The sequence below is a fragment of the Drosophila elegans genome, unplaced genomic scaffold (genome assembly GCF_018152505.1).
Source record: "Drosophila elegans isolate 14027-0461.03 unplaced genomic scaffold, ASM1815250v1 contig_476, whole genome shotgun sequence".
Taxonomy (NCBI): Eukaryota; Metazoa; Arthropoda; class Insecta; order Diptera; family Drosophilidae; genus Drosophila; species Drosophila elegans.
The window spans coordinates 15,382,296-15,402,840 of record NW_024545863.1 but is presented as its reverse complement, the minus strand read 5'-3'; the positions used below and the strand labels follow the sequence as shown (position 1 = coordinate 15,402,840).

At 46.4% G+C, this 20,545-nt stretch overlaps 2 protein-coding genes across 5 annotated transcripts; both read right to left on the bottom strand.

Moving 5' to 3' along the window:
• Positions 1-16: 16 nt before the first annotated feature.
• LOC108150280 (shootin-1) lies at positions 17-19,391 on the bottom strand. Of its 3 annotated transcripts, none has more exons than XM_017278380.2 (8): positions 19,279-19,391; positions 7,906-8,113; positions 7,028-7,214; positions 6,649-6,967; positions 5,446-5,558; positions 5,191-5,386; positions 4,238-4,634; positions 17-566 (listed from the first exon to the last, which is right to left on the bottom strand). In XM_017278380.2, exons 2-8 carry the CDS (start codon positions 8,090-8,092, stop codon positions 382-384), a joined length of 1,584 nt encoding a protein of 527 aa, XP_017133869.1. In that variant the 5' UTR covers positions 8,093-8,113; positions 19,279-19,391; the 3' UTR covers positions 17-381. The 3 variants fall into 3 exon arrangements, 2 of the variants coding, with proteins under 2 accessions (XP_017133869.1, XP_017133900.1); XR_001774666.2 differs by lacking the exon at positions 4,238-4,634 and adding an exon at positions 4,835-5,070 and having other exon boundaries at positions 461-566; XM_017278411.2 differs by lacking the exon at positions 4,238-4,634 and having other exon boundaries at positions 449-566.
• Positions 9,646-19,392, bottom strand: LOC108150242. 2 transcript variants are annotated; one of them, XM_017278307.2, is made up of 6 exons: positions 19,279-19,392; positions 15,724-17,600; positions 15,188-15,331; positions 14,222-15,118; positions 12,941-14,121; positions 9,646-12,819 (listed from the first exon to the last, which is right to left on the bottom strand). In XM_017278307.2, exons 2-6 carry the CDS (start codon positions 17,579-17,581, stop codon positions 10,459-10,461), a joined length of 6,441 nt encoding a protein of 2,146 aa, XP_017133796.1. In that variant the 5' UTR covers positions 17,582-17,600; positions 19,279-19,392; the 3' UTR covers positions 9,646-10,458. The 2 variants fall into 2 exon arrangements, with proteins under 2 accessions (XP_017133796.1, XP_041565629.1); XM_041709695.1 differs by lacking the exons at positions 15,724-17,600; positions 19,279-19,392 and adding an exon at positions 15,403-15,634.
• Positions 19,393-20,545: the final 1,153 nt, after the last annotated feature.

The following is a 20,545-nucleotide window of genomic DNA, read 5'->3' as shown; positions in this document are numbered from 1 at the left end:
TAAAACAATGGGCCACTTTTTTTTTTGGTTAAAAACGTTTATTAAAAATTTGTTGTTTGGGGTTTCTTTGATTAGTAAAACGCGAAACCTGTTTAAATGAACACATTAACCAGGGCCGGGTAAAAGTTGGTTATAAACATTAAAATTGTTGGGTAAATCAATAGGTTATATAAATTAAAGTAGTATGAAGTAGTTCCATTTCGAAAGTTGTGCTTAAGCTTAGTAAATTGTAAAATGGCTTCGGTTTCCTCCTTGAAAAGGCACACAATAATACGGTTTTGAAAATGCACGGAATGTTCGTTGTTCCAGGGACAGCTGGGTCCTGAGATTTGAGACCAAAGTGTAAGAGAGTGGGTGCGTAAAAAAATGGCAGGAACGGGATTAGACATCGACTCCGCGGGCCGAGTGCAGGTCCACGCATATCTTGGAGTTGCGGTTCTGCTTCTGACTTATCTCTAGTACTTGGAACATCTCCTTGAGGGCCTCGCTGGTGCCCGTCTTGCGGCGATTGCGCCTCCGTAGCGTCACGCCGCCCGACTTGAACTCTCGCACTAAAGCGTCAAGACCTGCAACAAAAAAAAATGGAGGACGGCAATGAGACCTAGGCTTTGTTCTGGAATTACAATAAGTCGCTGCTAAAGCTTAACGAACATGCAGTTAGATGTTAGGGGTAGAGGCGACAGGACAGAACCGTGGCCCAGGAAGCAGGCAATACTCACCCACGTAATCAAGTAAGCCCTGGACTTTAAAGGGTTTTTTTTTTTTTTTTGGTCGGTGGCAATTGGACATAAATCACGGACAAGGCCAAAACGGGTTGATGCGAGCAACTGTCGCCGGCGACAAATGAAGCTGGACTCCGGTGGTCGTCAATGGAAATATACGGTCTCCCCCACTCCTCACCTAGATGTGTGTGTGTGTGGGGGTGGGTGCCAGCCAAGAGTTGGGCAGGGCCAGGAGAAGTGGCGCAATAAAACACGGAAATATAAAACGCACAAATAATAATAATAATAATAAGCCATGGTCGGCCCAACAGCAGCAACAATGCGGCCTGCGGTTCTGGAGCGCTGCTATGGCTTGGCCCCTCCTCATAAAAATAATAAATTGCGTCCACTACGCCATCATCATCATCATCATCATCGTCATCGTCGTCGTCGAATTTGATACGGTCCTAGCTTGACAGTTTTGGGCGGAGAAGTGGGCCAGGAGCCGAATGCCAAGCATAAAGCTGCTATGGCAAGCGTAAAGTACAGGAAAACTGCGAGAGCTTCGCTTAAAGCCAAAAATTCTTCAGGCAGGTTTCTTGCCTTGGCCGGCGCATGGAAGCCAGGCAAAAGCAAAAGCAAAAGCCTTTTGCCCCAGTTCTTCGGTTGTCGGGAATCCAAGCAGCGCACGGTAAGGAACTTAAATCAAATTGAAGTTTTCAACGTATCGCATGAAACCGGAAATGGCACTCAGAGATGCATAGAGCTTTAGTGACGACGACGGGCAGGATATTGACAAATGCGTGATGGAATTTCCGCTATTGCTCTACCTCTACCTGCCCCCTCTTTTGGAAAGACAATTCGTTTAAACCGTGCTCCACCGCACACACACACACATAAGTCCGAGAGCCCGTAGATTCGGCAAACAGGGCAGGTCATGGAGGTCGGGCCTCCATAGAAAGTGAAGCTGGTAGCTGTTAGCTGGTAGCAGGTATCAGGTAGCAGGTATCTGGTGACCATGGCAGCAGCACCAACAATGGCAGCAACTTGTTGTTATGTATACACACGACACAGCCAGACTTGGACAATATCAGCATTTCCATTCGTCTCGCATCGCTTCGCCTCGCTTCGCCTAGCCAAGCTCCATCCACCTCGTTCCGGTGTGGGACGCTTCATTTGTGTTGTGCCACCCCGCCGAGCAGGACGACGAGCTTGACTTGACGAGTGCGGCCAGGACACGAGCAGCAGCGCCTGATGCCTAGCCGTAAAGCTGATGTACGGCTGGCTGCCAGCTCAAATGCTTCACGTGCCTCAAGAGACGCGCGCGCGTTCTCCGCTCCACTTCGCTGGCAAAGGTGCTCCATGCAGCCACGTTCTCTATATATCTAAATGTATTATATCCGAATATATATCCGAATATATATATATAGAAATCGTCATATTTGTAGCGGCGTTTAACTGGCTTCCAACAATACGCGCGTTGATTGATTTTGATTTGAATGTGCGCTCGTTACGCATACGACGCGTGGTGCGCGCCAAAAAGTAGGCAACATCAATGAAGCCAGCGCCAAAACAAAACGGAAACGGAAGTGCTTAGTGACAGTGTGCAGTGTCAGAGGAAGTGTGCGAGTGGGAGTGTGTGAGCCAAGCATGGCCCTGACATTGCTGTCCTTATCTGAAGTTCTTAGCCCAAGTAAGTGGACCACCGAAGGATAACATTCACTCATAAAAAAGCAGTCACAAGATAAAATCCCCCCTCATTATAATAACCTGTAAGGTGTATCTCCTGGATCAATACCGCCTATGTAGATATACATATTTGCCAAAGGTTTATAATATAATCATGCATTTCCTGCCTTGATGCACACGCACAAAAGGTTCAGTAACAACATACACGGGTAAATTTACAATATGATGCGGGCCTATGGGTTGAATTCATTTTCATTGAGCCTACTATTTCTCTATTGATAAAATTGCGATTTAAAGTCGGCTTTTGTGTGTATAACTCAGTTTAATATTACTGCAATCAAAATCGATTCGCTCAACTTCTCGATTTTTACCACAATTGTAATAAAAGAGAAAATTAAACGGCAGAGATGGCCCACAAGTGCAATATCAAAACAAACACCTACGCCCTCGACTAGGTACATACCTTTATATAGTTCACATCCTTTGGCTTCACATTGTGCGCTATATGTATGTATTATGAGAAATTATGTCAAAAAGACAGGCAATCAGTAAATTCATATTTATAGCAGGGTTTAACTCAAAACCTAATTAAGCTTACACTAGCTTGTTACTCGGGCTGAATTAAGAATTCGAAAGTCAATTGAATTTATATACAAGGGATGCTATTAGTTATGTTTTGCTAGTATTTATTTAAATATAAAGTATGACAAGTGTGTCATAATTTAAAGCATTTGTTGTGGAAGATAAATATCTTAAGGTGAAATACGCTTCAAAAAAATAAACAAATGAAAGAAAAATCTGAACATTTAAAAACAATATATATATACCAAAATTGTATACTCGCATGGTTTTTTTTTGTTGTGCCTAAGGTTTTTGAAATTACTGAGGAAATACCCAATTTTGGTGGAACATTGCCGCTCTACCCGCTTAAAATGTTCAATTTTCTGACAACGAACGACCCGCTCCCTGTGTCCATAATTCCTATTGATACCAGGTAGTGGGTCCAGGGCATCATCCTATCCCTCTCAAAAAGCTGCTGGCAAACTTAATTAAGAAGTTGCTGCTGCAGCCGTCGACAGTGGATGGCGAGAGTGGAGGAGAGCAGCCAGTGAAAGCCTGCATTCAGCCGTAAAAGAAGCCGACGTGTAGGTAAAATCAATTACAATCGCAGACGGGCTACCGAGTTGCGTGTGCGAGGGGCGGATGAAGAGATGGAGTGATGGAGTGGTGGAGAGATGAGTGGCGTGGGCGTAACTGACAATTGACAGCAACAAGTTGGACCCTTCAGCCAAGCCAGATCTCCGGGACACGGCGACAATGGCAAGCACTTGTCAACACGCACGACTGGCAAGGATTAGCCGCAGACATGAGTAACACAACGCAACATGAGTGGAAAGAGTGGAAAAACCCTCTGCTGACAGCTTATTTCAGGCCAATTTCCCGAATTCAGGCAAAGAATGTAGGCGAACTAGAGAGAAAACAATCTGCTCAAATCGATTCAGGCTTCGAAATTTCTCAAGTATTCCAAAGTCCATTCAACTTGTGCATTGCCCAAGAGTTCATCTGCCACTCGAGATCCTTGAGAGGCAAACATTCTCAACAATGGTCAAAACTTGCTGGCGAGCAGCTCTAAAACTTTATTGAATTGCCAGTCCTTAAAAGTAGAACAAGTAAGACCGACCAATGACAATTGAGGCCAAGAAGGGCGAAAGGAAACGTTTGTTTTTGGGGTCATCATGGGTACTTTAACCCACCAACAGAAACACACACACACACACACACACTAGGGGTCACCTACGAAAACTGGACATCTGGAAGGTAGTTTGACCCTGGGTCGGATTACATACCTGTTGCTGCCTCGGCCTGTACCTGATGTTTCACATTGTCGATGATCTTGTCGCCGCTGCCCTTACGCAAGCAATGCCCGGCAATGTGGTCGCTGAGGCTGCTCCCGCCGAGATCCCCGCCAGCTGCTCCCAAGCCACCGGCTCCAAACAGCTTACCCCGCATGGGTGGTGCCGGTGGTGGAGGCGGTGGCGGAGGAGGAGGAGGAGGTGGTGGTGGTGGAGCTGGAGCAGCCAGCGACTTTTGCTCGGACTGCTGGTAGCGCGCCAGTTGCTCCTCGGCGTGATCAGCTCGCGTTAATGCCTCGCGCAGCTGCTCCTCGAGTATCTCCAACTTAAGTTGTAATTTTTTTAGTTCATCGTTAGTAGTTTTGGCTATAGCCGCATCCATTAGACTTTGCTACAAATGCAAGAAACAAGAACGAAGGTAGAGCGGGGCAGGCGAGAGGGTAGTGGGTAGCGGGAAAGAGTTGGGTTGAGGTGGTTAAGAAAATTAGTAGATCTATCAAGGCGTATCAACTCGGTGGGTTAGTGCATCGAAAGCCAGGTTTTGGGGAAGTGAGTGGGACGAAAGCGACGCACGGCAAGCGATTTGCTTACGTGTCTCGGTTGGTTTTTTTTTTTTTTGTTTGGATGGCGAAGGAAGTGTGACCCGGCACCAAGATTAGGGAACAACAACATGCCCAGCTGGGCACATTCCATGCATTTCGCAGAACGTATTATTGAAGGTGCATTGTGGTGGGGGAATCGCCTTCACCAGCTGTTCTTGTTGCGATTCAGTTGCTCTTGAAGATATTCGAGAGCGGCTTGAAAATGTCAAACACGCTGCGTGTTTGCTAATGGACAGTAGTAGATGGATAGAAGGACATAGATGGAATAGACAGTAGACAGTAGACAGTTTGATAGCCATAGACCAAATCGGAGAAATCGGAGAGTAACCGGAACTCGTAACTAACCATTTCCACAATGCGCTCGTTGTGCTCCCTGGCCTGCTGTTGCACCTGGTCCTGGATCTCCTCGAATTCCACCTGCTCGTTCAGCACGCTGGACGAGGTGCTCGTCCTGGAACCCGGCTGACCATCGGTCAGATCACGTGTCTTCGCCGTGAGTTCATCATTGCGCTGCTTCAACTTGATCAGAGCGGCCTCCATCCTGTTGGCATTGACATGTAATTTAGCTTTTAGATATTCATTTTTTTTTTGTAAACTCACTTCTGGCTAGTTTCCACACTCTCCTTCATGTTCTCCGTGAGCAACTTGGCCACTTTCGTCAAGTTGCTGTTCTCGGTGCGCAGCGATTCGTTCTCCTCCTCCAGTGAGTGTTGCTAATTGTGAGACAAAGAACACATCTAGTTTACTACAACTCTACACGAGTTGAGTCAAAGTTTCTTATGACTTGCCCACCAAGCTTATCTACAACATACATTTCGTTCATGTTATTATATATTCTGACCACTAGCAAGTTCTATGATCCAAATTTAAAGCTTCTAATGAAAAAACAAAAATCTTTAACACAGCCAACACGAAAAATGTAACTGCAATAATAGATTATCAAATTACTCATCGGAACTAGTTAATATAATATTACTGCGACAAAGATTTAGAGTGAAATGAAATTAAAAAAAAAATACGTATTTAAGACAATGTTTTTGAAATTTTTTTGAAAAATTTGGCTATTACGGCGTCATTTTCCACAGAACTTTGGAAGAAAGGTTTCTCCGTGTTGACAGCAAAACTTTTTGCAGGGTCATCAAAAGTAAAAAATACATGTAGTTAAGACCATAAACTAAGTATTGGACGAAGGAAAAAAAAGTGAAAATTGTGTTTCTGACAGACATTTTTGCAACAAATACTTATTTTGGTGAAAATTTGTAGAAGGTTATTTTTTAAATTTTTGCAATTGAAAAAAAAAAACGTTCGTTCAAGATCTTGAAAAATTTTATTAAGATTTTCAAAGCTGTATCTGCAAAACTTACACTCGGATCAACTTGAAATTTTGGGGTAATCTTCTAGAAATGTTCAGAATTTAATAAAAAAAATTATATTTTATGGAACCGTGAATCCCATTTAAACCCTTAAGACACAAAAAACTAAAGGGATAAGATTCGTTTTTCAAAAAAAGCAAATTTCAAAATGCGGAAACAAAAATTTACAAAATATAAAGATAATTTACACTTTTTCGAACATTTTGCTTTGCATTTTGTATTCCTACGTTACAATAATTGGAAGGACATGAAAATTGACTTTCAATCAGCTCTTAAAATAAAAAAAATTTTAACTTTAAATCTTCATATCGCTTTAAATGCAGATCTCTAAATATGTTGCACAGTGTGATTGATAACTATACTTTCACTCCAGGGAAACCCAAATGGGTTGTTCAGTGTTATATGTAATAGCTCTGTCCCGTGCTCTTACCTGTTCCAATAGTTCGGCCATCTTTTCGTTGGCCTCGTACAGCTGGAGCTCCACGGCATTCGTGGCATGCTTGAGAGTCAGGAACTCATCGGCCAGTCGCTCCACAAGGCCGCTGGTAACGGGCACCCCGTCCGAGTTGACATCGACCAGGCTGTCGAGCTCTTGAGTGCCGATACTGTCGGCGCTGTCTGCGCTGCCCGACTGCAGAATCTTGAAAAGCTTTCGCTTGAGCTCCACGGATCCGAAGACGGGACGGGGACTCAACTGAGCGCTCTGATCCTGTTGCTTCTCGCGCATGTGCTCCAGTTCGCTGGTGAGGCTATGAAGTGAGATATTAATTAAGAACATGATTCCTTTTTTGTGAAATCAGATAATCTACCTGTTTATCTGATCGACTTTCATTTTGTGCAACTTGTCCAAAGCGTTTCGCTCATTGAGAGCCTTGTTGAACTTTGAGCTCAGCTCCTTGATTTGGGTCTCGAAATTGGTCTGTTGCTGCTGCAGCGACTCCAGCGCCACGCACATCTTCTCGTGCTGAGCCTGCTGCTCCTCCTGCGTGGTTTTATCTGCAATAGGTTTGTGGTAAAATAGAAATTGGTAAATATTTTTTTTAAGCTTTGAAAAAGAGCCGGAAAAAGGAAGATTATTCATCAGATCAAAATTAGATATATACAGTTACTTTAAATTAATGGGACAACATTTCTTTTAATTTATAATTGATTTGCTTTTTCAAGGAAAATAAGATTTTACTAATTCCTTAAAAATTCACTTTTGAGCATACTTTACTTAAGTGAAGTTTAAGAATTTAATAAGTTTTTATTTTCCTTGACAAACCAAAACTATCACAGGTTTTTTTAAACCTTATTTTGTTTGTTGGTAGGAAAGCATTTAAGAAATAACCATAAATCTTTGTTCAACTGCACTTTGTATTAAGATTAAAACGTTTTTAATATTGGCTAAGAAATAACCAAAAATCTTTGTTTATCTGGACTTTGTATTGAAATAAAAATCTTTTAGATATCTGATCTTTTTAAACAAAAAATTTAAATTTATACAAGTACATGCAGATTTTGCTTTGCGAAATTATACAAAACAAATTTTCCATAAGCAAATAACTTCTATTATTTTGACCGCAAGTATATATTGATATATATATATATATATTAATTTGTAACACTTTGATATGCAACTTTTTAAGTGACGTCTCTGTTTTCACAATGGGAACTTCTAAAAAAATATATATGTAGATGTACTTACGTGTTTCGATCTCCAGCTTGAGAGCCTTGTTCTCTTCCCTCAGGGCGATGTTGTCCTCCAGTAAGGTGAACATGTCGTGCTCCGGGTCCTGCTCGTTGTAGTCCGGCTCCCGTACGCGACTCCGGCTGCGGGTCTTGGCCTCCTGGGTGCGGAACTTGGCCACCGGAATGCGGCCACGTCGCTCCATTCTTCAGTTGTTGCGATTTGCCTGGCAGGGGGAATAAAATATCGTTATATTGAGTGACTAAACATTAGGGGATAACTTAAACTTTGCTTACGTTTCGCTTGCGCACAAGCCTTAAAGCCAATTTCCTTAACCTCTTATGCTAAGCAATGCAAATGGAACTTAATGCTGCCATCACCGAATGTTGAGTGTTTGGGTGTGGTGGGTGTATTATAGGGAATGCTTTTGGATGGAGGTGTGTGTGTGTGTGGGTGTGTGTGTGCTGCATGCCTTTTGGGTGACGAATTGCTCCTGGGGTTGGGGCCCACATTGAAACGCCTTGGAGTTTTACTTTTCGATTTTATTATTTGCTGTTTACAATTTCTTCTTGATTTCAGTTTAATCTTGCCTTGCCCGCCCCTTTCCTGTCTCCCTACTTTGCCCTGGGTGCCACTGCGTGTGCTTCTGCTGTTGGGTTTTTGGGTTTGATTCGCTTGTATTCTGCTATTTGCTCTCTCTCCTCAATATTCTGCTTCGAGTGCTAAAAATGCAGGACACCAGTACGCCTTGGTTAAATTTATATCAGAAGTTGGCCGAGAGCATTTGGAATGCCTGCCGAAAGTTGCTACGAAACTAGTTAAAGTGCCACGCCCACTGCTTGATTTAAGCTTATAAATGGTTTTAGCTTGGCTTTAGAAATATTTGCTTGTTGGTGCAGAAGCGTTTTCGTTTACCTCCGTTTTACTTGTTTTTGTTTTTGTTTTTAGTTTTGTCAATTCTTAACTATTTTAATTTAACTGTATTTTTTGCCATTGTTTGTTGTTTTGTGTTTTGTTTCTTTTGCTAATTACTTATGCATACAATTTCCTTTGCTTTTGCCGTAAATCAATTTCATGTTTTGTCACTTGTAGTGTAAAAATAAAAAAAACCTAAAGTTTATACACAAAAATTCTCGAGTTTAGTACAACTAGTTTTTTTGCTACCTTTGTTGTTTGCCTCGCTTTAAATATTATTTATAAATTTTTGAGATTGAGTTGCTTTTGTTTTTCGATTTAGTTTTTTCATTCAATTTTATAAAAATAACTAATTAAAGGCGGCTTAGAGCTCTTTGTTTTTGCTTTTTTTCTCGTTATCTTGTTGTGTATGCTTCTATGCTTGAATTATTATTTTTTTTTTTAGAACTTTTTGATTTTTTTAATTTGGTTTAAATAGCTATATAGTAAATGTTTTTATATATATTTTCGAAATTAATATTAGTGTATTTTTTCTTTCCTTTTTACAGCTAATTTTAAGATTTATCTTTGGATAATCATGCTTTGTGTGCTAAATACTTTACATGTCTTTACGAATTTTATAATTTACATTCCTTCTTTTTTAGTATACGTACGTATAATTTTTTATAAATTAATATTTTTATAATTTATTTATATATATTTATATATATTTGTTATAATATATGTGAAATTCTGAGTCGAACAAGAAGCCTCAGTATTGAGATTGGAAATACAGATCTGTTAGGGAGAAAGGGGTTAATTTTTGTTATATGTTTTGAGCAGTTTGCATTGAAAATACATAAATAAATGTTGATAATGGTTTATAATAAATCAAACAAACAATACGAATTCATTGGTCTTTGTACTGAAAGGTAAAATAAACAAACATTCGTTTAAAGGCTAGAAAAGTATGCTAAGCTACGCAGCTAAGCCTATAAATGGTGTCCGCTTTAATTTAAATGATTAACGAAATACTGTGGGTTTACGAAAGTGAATAGTCTCTATGTAATTATACATAATTATATTGAGATACCCTGTTTTTCTGGGGTAACGCGTTGTCAGAATTTGATTTCTTGAAAATATTTCCGACATCGGAGATTCAGTTATAAGTAGTTTTTTTAATTTTCTTTTATTTCATACGAGTTATGTGTTGTAAATATGTTTATCTTTGCGTTGCATTATGACCAAGTCATAGAAAGGGAATAATCTTGGCTTTCTTTTAAGGAACGTGTTGTGATACAAATGAAATGGATAATGTGTCTTGAAGGGTTTCGTTTGCAAAGGATATATCTGTGTTAAAAAACAAGAAATTTTTTTGTTTTGACAGATCTATTCGTCGTACAACATACAAGTGTGTTAGGGAGACACTCGCCGCATGTCATCCACTGTGAGTTGCAAGATTCACAAGCTATATTTTAGACTGATCGTTAGTTGAGTTATGTTCGTGACTGGACACCTACGACCGCGCCTAGTCTGAGGATGCGTTTCAAACGATGTTGCTGCATGCTTCAGTTGTTGTTCTTGTTGTTGTTCTTGTTGTTGTTGTTGTTGTTGGTTGTTTGCTTCGTTGTGGTGTTCTGTTTGGTTTCAATCGGTTCGATTACTTGTTGCTATCATCTACATCTTCTCGATGAAGCCGCGCAGTTTGTCAATGAAGGGACGTCGGTAGGCCGACGAGTGCGCAATCTCCAGCTTGTACCACTTGTCAAACGACTCCTTGGGAATGACCTCGCTCTCGTACAATACGCTGAACGTACTGCAAATGGTCTCGCCGGCGGCCATCTCATCCGCTAGCTCGGCCATGAAGTGCTGCTGCAACGAATCGACGGCCTCGTCAATGCAAGCGATCTCCAGCGCCTCCTGGGCGTCGATACAAAGCCGCAGCAGTGGAGTGCACCGGCTGCGGAAGCTCTCCGTGTTCAGCTGCAACGGTCTTGCGTTGCCGCCGCCGCTTTTGTTGTTGTTGTTGTGGGTACTTGTCGTCACATTCATCGCGAAATCACAGCACAGGAATCTAGTGAGCTGTCTCACAAAGTTGTCGTTAATGGCCACATTGGTGTTGATGTAGTCGATGGCCATGTCGCAGGACAGTGCCAGCAGGTATCTAATCCGCTCTACATGCTCCACCGGCGATCGAGGCGTGGTGGGTGCTTTCGCCTTGGCTTGTCCATGGCCATGTCCCTGACCATGTCCCTGACCCTGGCCGGGTCCGTTGTCCAGAAAGTAAAAACTGTGCGACTGCACAAAATCGCGATACTTGCGCACATCGTTCCAGAAGAGCTGTCCGCGGTCCAGCTTATAGTCGTTGTGCCACAACTTGCGGGCATAGGCGGCTCCGAATTCCTGCACAAAGAAGCTGACAAAGGCGTAAACAAAGCGCTCCGTAAAGACCGGACTGTCCAGCCAGCGGCGCTGCCACAGATCCTTCAGGTCCAACTGTCCCGCGTGAATGATGGGGCCCAGGAACTCGAACACATAGCCCCAACCGTTGGGCACATCCACCAGCAGATCGGGGAAATCCTCGCCAAACCTGGCGTACGCCTGCCCGAAGATCTCCTTGTCCACCGCCTCCTTGTCCATCAGATAGGCAAAGACGTTGGCACAGGCCTGACGCTGCTGCCGCTTCACCTCCCGCCGATGCAGATACTCCATCAGCAGGTAATGCAGAGTTTTCGACTGTTGCGTACCGCTGTGCGCACGCCAAATGGTCAACACCTCCGGTTGCCAGTCGCGCGTGTTGAGCGCCTCCTCAACCAGCTTGGTGATCAAACCCTGGCACTGGTTGCCATCGAAACCGGCATCCTGCGGGCTTTCCACATGGCTTCTGTTGCCGGCATTGGCGGCCGTCGGCAGGGGTGTTCCCAGTGGCGTTTGTGGCTGCTGGTACGGCGAGAATCTGTAGTTTTGACCCGGACGTTTCAGCAAGGACGTCGGCGGTGGCGGCGTCGGGACACTGGGCGCGTTCGCGGGCGTCGAGCTGACCGGACGGTTGCCCGCATAGCGCCACTGGTAGTGCGACGGGTTGCCCAGCTTGGCGGACGAATCGTCGCTGGCGCTGCTGCTGCTGAAGCGCAGCTTGCTGGGATCAATGCTGAGGGTCTGGTTCTCGTGGTGCTGCTTGTTGGGCATCTTCTGCATGAAGTAATTGCCGCCGTCGTGTCCGTGTTGGTGGTGATGCTTTTGCTGCTGCTGATGGTGCACCGGCTGCTGGTTGTGGTTCATGCCGCCGCCGCCGCCACCGCCACGTCCACTGTTGTGGTGCGGCTGATCCTTGGGTTCGTCGTGCTGCTTGTGCCGCTGTCCGCGTCCACCCTGCTGTCCAGATTGATGGGTGGCTGCCGCCGGCTGGTCCCAGTTGCGTTGCCTCAGGTCCAGCACATCCTGCATCATGAACCGCACTCGACTGCTGATCTTGATGTGCGCCTGCTGCCGGTGCCCCGTTCCGCGGGAACGGTTTATGATATCCTGGATGCGGCGGAAGATCTTCTCAATGCGATCCCTCAGCTGGTAGTGCTCCGGCTGACTGGCCTCCAGCAGATGGCCCACCGTGGTCAGCAGCTTGCACATGTACTCCAGTTTCTCCTCGCATCCGTGCTCGAGCAGTGACTCCACGCAGTTGAGCACTCGGTCGCTGGTCAGCGATTGCAGCTTGAAGAGCTCGCCGATGAAGCGTACAGTGCCCCAGGCACGACGACGGAACTGGTACTCCAGATCCTCCATTTCGGCGCGCAGCTCCGTTTTTCTAGCCGGCTCCGTGCACTGGCTAATGCGATCCATTGTGGGCTGCAGCTTCTTGGCCTTCGCGTTGGCATCGTTCACATTCGACTCGAACTCGTGCTGAATGCGTGTGATCAGTGAGCTGGTGAAGAGTGACTTGTTCTCGGCCTTGATCTCGTGGAAGAGCACCTTGCAGAAACGGGCATAGGTGGGCGCAAAGTTCGGCTCACTAATGGTCTTCTCAAAGATCAGCAGCATGACCTGCAAATAAGTTGTGATTCAAATGTTAGTTGTAAACGGTTGAGCTCTTAAGCAGTTAGTATCAAAGAGAAATATCTTTACTGGAATAAATCATCTTTAAATCAAGACTATAGTAACTTACGTTTGTCATTTTGGCTTCATTGTCCATCTTGATGCTGGACATCTCCTTGAGCAGCACCTCGAAGTTATCGGGCGTAAGTTTATTGAGTATGCCGCGCACCTTCTTGAGAACGCCCTCGACATCGTGGTCGTCGTCGTGATCCTGGCCACTGGCCATGGACCCGCGACGCAGCGTACCCGGCTGCCAGGCGTTCTCGCATTCCGACAACTTGATCTCCTCCTTAAGCGATAGCTGCACCCGAATGATGTCCATGTGTCGCTGGCTCGAGTTGGCTCCACCACCGCCGCCGCCACCACCACCACCGCCCATGTTGCCCATGCCAAGAGAGCCGCCCATCTGCTGATGTCCGTCGTGGTGCTTCTTGTTCGGTCCGTGGCCACGTCCGCGCTTGCCGGGCACATAGTCCATCGACTCGTTGAAGTTCATGTGCTGGTACTGCTGGACGTGCTGGCCGTGCCCGCCATGAGCATGATGCTGCTGCGGTTGCTGCTGACGCGAGACGAACAACTGCGAGATGCAGTCACCCTTCTGGCAGGGCACCATGGGTGGCTTGCGCGAGTCGCTTAGCTTGGACAGCTCACGCAACGTTTCGATGGAATAGTGTAGATTTCTGGGCACCTGTGGACCTGGACCTGGACCGGGAGCGGGAGCGGGGCTGGAGCTTTTCGACTGCGGAAGTTTCGACTGGCTCGTTTTCGGAGATCCCAAAGCCGCCTTTCCGGCTGCCTGATGCAGTGGAGAGCCCCTCTTGCTGCCTGCGCTCTTCTCTCCCGCAATCGGTGCATTAACCTTGGGTGCACAGTCCACATTATCCGCACTCCGGCTGCTCTGCGAGGATTCATCCTCTGCTGCCTTGCTGAGCGTCGAACTCGACCAGGTGGAGCTGCATATGAAACCTGTTTCGTGGCGCGTCTCCTCGTGGAAATCCCCGAACTTCAGTTCGACAACATGCTCCTCGACCTTGCCCACGTCTCCAGCGCCCACTGTTACTGGTTCATCATCCTCGCACACTGAACTGCTGCTGTTGAGGAATTGCAGCTGCTGCGTGTCCGACGGATTAGCGGATGTGTTGGGGCTGCCCTTTTGCAGGAACTTGGCCACAATCTCATCGTTGGCCATGTGCTTTTCTGATTTGCCTTCCGGATTATTCGACATGCTATTGAAGTCTTCTTTGCTGTTAGCTGGGGAAAAAAAAACAAATTGAAATTAGTAGCTGATTGAAGTTAAATAATGCAATAATTAAGAGACAAAATATGTTTGTAATAAGACAAAATCACTTACATTCAGGATCGCTGTCCTCCTCCGCCGCATCGATGTCATTCTCGTCATTGTTGTTGTTGCTCGCCAACTGCTCCTTGGGATTGAGCAGCGGCTTGTCTCTTAGAGTAGAACTTACGTTAGGATTATTACTAGTTGCACTAAGCTTATCAGTCGTCGGTTGCGCCATCGCCTTGTCATCGACAGCAGTCGTTCCTAATTTGGTTGTTGCCGTTGCCGTTGTCGTTACCGTGTTTGTTGTTGTTGTGGTAGCAACAGCGTTGTTGTTTGTGTTGATCTCTGGCACGCCATTACCATTGCCGTTGCCGTTGCCCCTGCCATTGCCATTGCCATTGTTGTTTTGGTTCTGGTTCTGCCCCTGACTACTCGTGGTGGTTGTTATCGAGGATTTTTGTTTCTTTTTCTCCAGCTCCTTGGCTCGCTTCCGGGCCTTAACCTGTTTTTTGGTCGAGTTGTTGGTGTTATTACTGATGGCGGTGGTTCCAGCAAGCAGGGTGACGGCAGCCGAGATGCGTGAGGCAGCCGGTGTTGCTGCAGTTGATGGTCTTCCAGGGATCTGCTTGCCCTGCTGCAGAAGATTCACTGGCTGCTGCTGCTGGTGCTGCTGCTGGTGCTGCTGATGTTGTGACTGTCGGGATGTGTGTGTCGGCGTGGAGGCTGCCGACGAGGAGGCCCCCGAACTGGTTGTGGTCGAGGTGGCGGGCGGAAGGACCGACTTGGTCGGCGCCGGAACAGCTGTGGTGGCAATCGACTTGGTTGGCTTCTGCTGGGCCACACGTGTTGTCGGGGGATCTGCTGGAGCTAGCATCGGCTGGCTTCTGGACAGGATGGAGATGCCCGGGCATCCGCTGGCCGCTGCCTCGGCCACGTCATTCGCTATGGATGTGGGCGTGGCGGTACCTGAGAGTAACCAAAAAAATACGTCAATGTCGAATGGGTTCTGTGTTTTTCGGAATGGCAATCACTCACTTTGCTTGTTGGCTGATTTGGGGCGCTGCTTCTTGGCTTGCTCTTGGAACAGGACGGGCTGCTGACCCGCGTCGATGGCCTCGGGCAGATTCACATCCGAGTGTACCAACGGCAGGCTCTCGTGCGTCTCTGTGACATTGTCCACTGCAAGAGGAATCATTAGACTTGGGACACTAAAAGCCCGGCTAACTTCGGCTTGCCGATGTTTGACATACCCCGCGAGGGTTTCTTTTCTTATTGTTTCTTAGTTTCTTATTGTTTTCGTTTAACTACAATTGTATTTGAAGTTGTGTTTCAATTTGGAAGGCTATTTCAGTTGGATGGTTTAAAAAGATTTTATAAGAACAGTTTACTGGGATGCTTACGTTCATCTCATGTTGTTCTCTTAAGAAATATACAAAAATGGAGCAATGCTCTTTGGAATGGGACTTTCAGAACAAATAAAAAGTGTTTTATAACCCATGAATATAATAGATGAACTCAATAACTCGATATTTTGTATACAAAACCAAGTAAATGTTAATTTATTAACTCACCGTCACTGTACTGCCAGAAACTTAGATGGTCATCGGCGTTGCCCGAGTGAGCCAGTAGTAAGTCCTTGACAATAACGCTGATTTTATCCTTATCCGTGGCACCGGGTGAAGGTGACGACAGGTCGTCTTCCTGAACAGCCGCTTCCTCGGCAAACATCATGGCAGGCAACTTCTCCGCGGATACAGAGTGGTGGCCGAGGGAAGTTGCCGATTTAACCGTTTGCATCTGCTCATCCACCATGACGCCGGAGACGAGGGACGAGCCCGAAGCGGAGTCCATGACAATGGGCGCCTGAAATAGGCACATGGTGCTATCCGAATCCAGGGCCGTGTTCGGTGTTAGCGTCGCGTTCGAGTCCTTCGCCTTGAACACCGTGTCCATCACGTTCTCCTTGGTGTCCGGATGGATGATGGGAATGGCGTATTTCCGCTTGCCGGTCTTGTCGTTGGTGGTGGTCACCATTTGTTGGGCCGTTGCCACCGGCGGAGTAGGCAGCGAAGTGGTTGAAAATCCACTGGCCACCGCCGCCACTCCAGCCCCACTGGGCACACTGGGCAACGCTGTGGCGCTGCTCGTCTGCAAGTGCGGCGCATAAGTGTGCAACCCACCCGGCGTTTGGGGAGGCGGTGGTGCAGCCAGGCCAGCAGGAGCGAGCATGGGAGCCGCCGCAATCCCGGCTGGCGCGCCCAGCGTAAGGCCCGGAATGAAGTTGGGCTGAAACTGGAAGGCCGGCGCTCCGTTCAGCGGCCCGTTGCGTGTGTTCATAATGGGAGCCACCGTTGCGGGAGCGGGACGCGGGGCACTTGCCTGCGCCACAGCGTATGTGGCAAAGTAGCTGGGATGCTGGGCGGTGGCCGCAGCCCTCTGGCCGCCTCTCATATTGCCCCTGTGCGAGTTGCCGCCACTGGCCACGTTGTTCGCGCCGCTACTCTGTGCCGTGGGCATGTGGTAGTAGGCAATTGCCTGCGTCTGGCCAGCTCCAGCTGCCACGCCAGGTCCCTGCTGTTGGCCATTCGGCGGCAGCTGCTTCTGCGGTTGCTGCTGCTGTGCATAGAAGGCGGTGGCCGGAGCTCCGGCCGCTCCGTTCGTGGGAAAGGCAACCGCCGGCTGCATGCCCAGGAGTTGACCGGTCTGGGCGTAGGGTAAATAGGTGGCGGAGATGTAGGTACCCGCACCACCCGCATTCAGACCAGCTGACTGCGGGAAGTGGGGCGGCAGGGCTGGGTTGTTCAGCGCACGGGTTAGGCTCGCCCCGGGAGCCACGCCATTGGCTCCACCATGATGGGCATTGCTGTGGGGATGTCCCAGCGAATTGCTGCTGGCGGCGGCGCTCAGTTGGAGGGCAGCGCCGCCGCCGCCACTGCCATTGTTGCTGGTCGGCGCGGAGTGGGCGGCGTACGTTGGCTGGGGGTAGAAGATGACCGGTTGGTGGTGCGCCTGTGCCTGCACCTGCTGCTGTTGTTGTTGCTGCTGCTGCTGCTGCTGCTGGATGTGTTGCTGGAGATGGTGATGCTGCTGCTGCTGCTGTTGGTGTTGCTGCTGTTGTTGCAGCAACTGGTGCTGCTGCTGCTGCTGGTGGTGTAGGCCGCTGTGATTCGGGACAAACAGGGCGTGGGCCGCCTGCTGCTGCTCCTGGTGTTGCTGCTGGTGCAGGATACTACTCCGCACCTGCTGCTGCTGCTGCTGCTGCTGTTGTTGCTGCTGCTGTTGCTGAACTGCCTGTTGCTGATGCTGCTGCTGGAGGTGATGGTGGTGCGAGTGCGCCGTCTGATGGTGCTGGGCCTGGTGGCTGTGGTTCGTCTGGTGTGTCGACTGTGGTCTGGTTCCCTTCCCACCCCCTCCCTGTTGTAGGAACATAGGAGGACCTTCGGAGGATCTGCACACGCACACGCATCGCACGCAATCGCACGGTCACACGCACAGGCACAGGCACAGGCACACACGGAGAGTTAAGAAAACCGCGGCCGGAACAAAACAGATGTACAAATCGTAATGTTAGTAAGATGGAAATGGAAGTGAAAATGGGTTGGCGATGTATGTAAGGAATGATTGCGTATTATGCGTATTATGTTTCAAAGCCGTGGGATTGCATGCGTATGTGTTTCGAATCGAGTGGGTGAAAAAGCAACCAAAAAGCGGCATGCAAATCATGTCTTTAGATCTTATGACTAAGAGATCCATACTAAACTGGTCGAATGCACTCCCGTTCACCTCTTTGTTGTCCGCCCAGTCCTCTCACTCAATTGAACTCTTTAATTGGAATATGGAGTATGATGTCACTCGCGGGGCGTGAACACATCCGAAATGCTTGCGAAGATGGCCCAACCGACACCTTATCGCCGGGTTTATCAATGGACTACTCACTGGCAGAACGGAAACCAAGCACTAGCGAATGTGTGACACACAGTAACAAGTGGCGCTATTAGTCAGTACTGGCCTTAAAGCGCAATAACACAATAATAAGGCAGCCACAAAGAAGCAGCAGCCAGCGGGCGGGCGTGGGAGGTGAGCGATGGCCCGCTGTCGGCAGTTTGGCCACAACCAGTTTGGCATTCCGTCAGCACTTTCCTCGGCACAGTGCAAACTGCCAGTAACGGATCACTTAAAACTGTTGAGGATGGGATTCAATTCGACCAAAGGGAATTTCTTTTGTCGTTTTGTTAAGCAAATTTAATTAAACTAGGCATAATGCTGATTGATAAGAATACAACAATTGCATCATCAGTGGCAGCATAGAGTGTATACTCGGAAAGCAAACCTTTGAGGTTCCTATGACCAAGTAATTCATAAACACAAACAAAAAACTGGCTGAGAATCAATTGACTTTCACGTAATGATTGGTTTACCAAGGAATTGAAATTGATTCAAAGAGTTTCAACTTACAGAAAAATATTACAACTTTTTCTAAGGACTGCAAGTTGATACTTAAACGTTCCTACTCGCAGCTTACTTTTTAATTATATTTAAATGGTACAACCTTTTAGTATTTATTAATTAAATCAAATTTTCTACAAAAAGCTAACCCCATTTATGTAATATTTTTTGGTAAATATTAAAATATTAATCAACGGATTATTAAGCAGCCTATTGCAAGTCTTAAATAATTAAAAAAGGAATTAATTAGATATTTTTGAAGATGGCAGATCATCTTGGCCAGTTTTCACTGTGCTGTGCCGATTGCAGCTCTGCGGTGGCCTAGAAAAACCAACTCCGCTGCAGTTTGAGGCCAAACACCTCGCCTGGCGAAAACCTGTTCCAGCCAGAGAAAAAGATGCCGCCGCAACTTGAGTCGGACGCCCATTTTCACTCGATGGCGAGGAAAACGAAAACCTGGCTGGCATAAAGGCTCACTTGTTTCTGGTTTGTTTGTAAACAAGACCAGTTGGACCAATGTGTGGGTGCTGTTCTAATTGGGATCGCTGATCGGGAGTGCATTCCTATTGGGTTGTTTGTGCTGAGGTGTGTGCGTTAAACCAAGGAAACAATAACTTATGCGAGTTATTTACACAAGAAGTAGAGCTCGGATGTAAATGCAGTGTAAGTGGATAACTTACCGCTTCCTGTGCTGCTGCTACTGCTGCTGATTTTCTCGAGGACTCTGCTCGATTGGTAGATGATGCGGTGATTCTGTTGGTATGGGGTTTATCCCGATGCTTTTTACGTCTTGATCCTGTCCGGCTTTCACTTGACTCCTGGTCAAGTCCTACGCCTCCTTCTCCTTCTTCTTCTTATTTGCTCCTCCTCTGCCAATTAGCTTTCTTTCCTCGTTTTGGACACCTCGTCGTGGTTAGCTCTATCCGGAAATTTCAGATATTCCATGTATAAAAATACGCGAGCTCTACGATGCACATCCACATCCACATTTGTGCAGACGGACGAGGGGCACGTTCACGTACATACGTACAAAAAATACAAAATAACGTACGGCAAGTGCTAAAATTTCACGGTAATTTTTCTATAATTAAGAGTGAGAGAGAAAGACAAAACGTAAGCTTGAATTTAGCATTTACATAAAATTACAATATGATTAATTCTATGAACTTCCGACCAGCGCCTGCTACGATTTTTTGTTCCCTCTCTGTCCAGCTGAGCAGGCTCAGCCCCAGATTAAGAATAAAAAATTGACAAAAATTTCATGTTTTGAGTGTGCTGGCAAAGGGTTTTCCGTTTTCCAGGTTTTCTTTTTTGGCCTTTCAGTTTTCAGTTTTTCCTGCGAAGGCGAGGCGTTGGTTGTTGTTTTTTTTTTTTTTGCCGTTTCTCGCCTTTTGCCGTTCGCCTTTTTGCGCTCTCTTTCTGTCTCTGTCTGGCCATTGCTACTCACCGCCTTGCTCCGCTCCTCCTCACTCGCCCTCTCTCGCTCGCACACCACACACAAAACTGAGGAAACAAAAAAAAATGCAGTTCCACGCGGGGAACACGCCAAAAAGTTTCACTGGCACTGCGCCTTTACATCAGTGCATCGTCTGCTACACCTCTTTATGTATACGCGGTTCACTATATGTTACAAATAATTTTGTAAATGTAAATAGTCTACAGAAACTCGTCCGTTTCGTTTGATGAAATCAAAGTGACCGTGACGGGGTTGATGAAAGATGGCAAGGTTTAGCATATAACGCACTAATAAATACCATGGAAAGGTAGAAATATACAGAAATTATACCACATATATTCGTGTTGATTTAGTGCGGACTTAAACCTGGGAGTTGAATTTGGCTAGAAGCTCTTCAGTCCATTTTTTTGTTAGATTTTATTTAATCAATTTAAACTTTTTGCTTATATTTTATTTAAACATAATAGTAGTTCAGATTTTATTTTAAGATT

Coding starts and splice junctions, on each gene's coding strand:
- LOC108150280 (XM_017278380.2), bottom strand. CDS start 8,092: ATGGAGCGACGTGGCCGCATTCCGGTGGCCAAGTTCCGCACCCAGGAG. Junction 6,968..7,027: donor AAAGTCGATCAGATAAACAG/GTAGATTATCTG, acceptor CTCACTTCATAG/CCTCACCAGCGAACTGGAGC. Junction 5,387..5,445: donor AGTGTGGAAACTAGCCAGAA/GTGAGTTTACAA, acceptor CAATGCCAACAG/GATGGAGGCCGCTCTGATCA.
- LOC108150242 (XM_017278307.2), bottom strand. CDS start 17,581: ATGTTCCTACAACAGGGAGGGGGTGGGAAGGGAACCAGACCACAGTCG. Junction 15,332..15,723: donor TTTCTGGCAGTACAGTGACG/GTGAGTTAATAA, acceptor TTCCTCTTGCAG/TGGACAATGTCACAGAGACG. Junction 14,122..14,221: donor GGAGGACAGCGATCCTGAAT/GTAAGTGATTTT, acceptor TTTTTTCCCCAG/CTAACAGCAAAGAAGACTTC.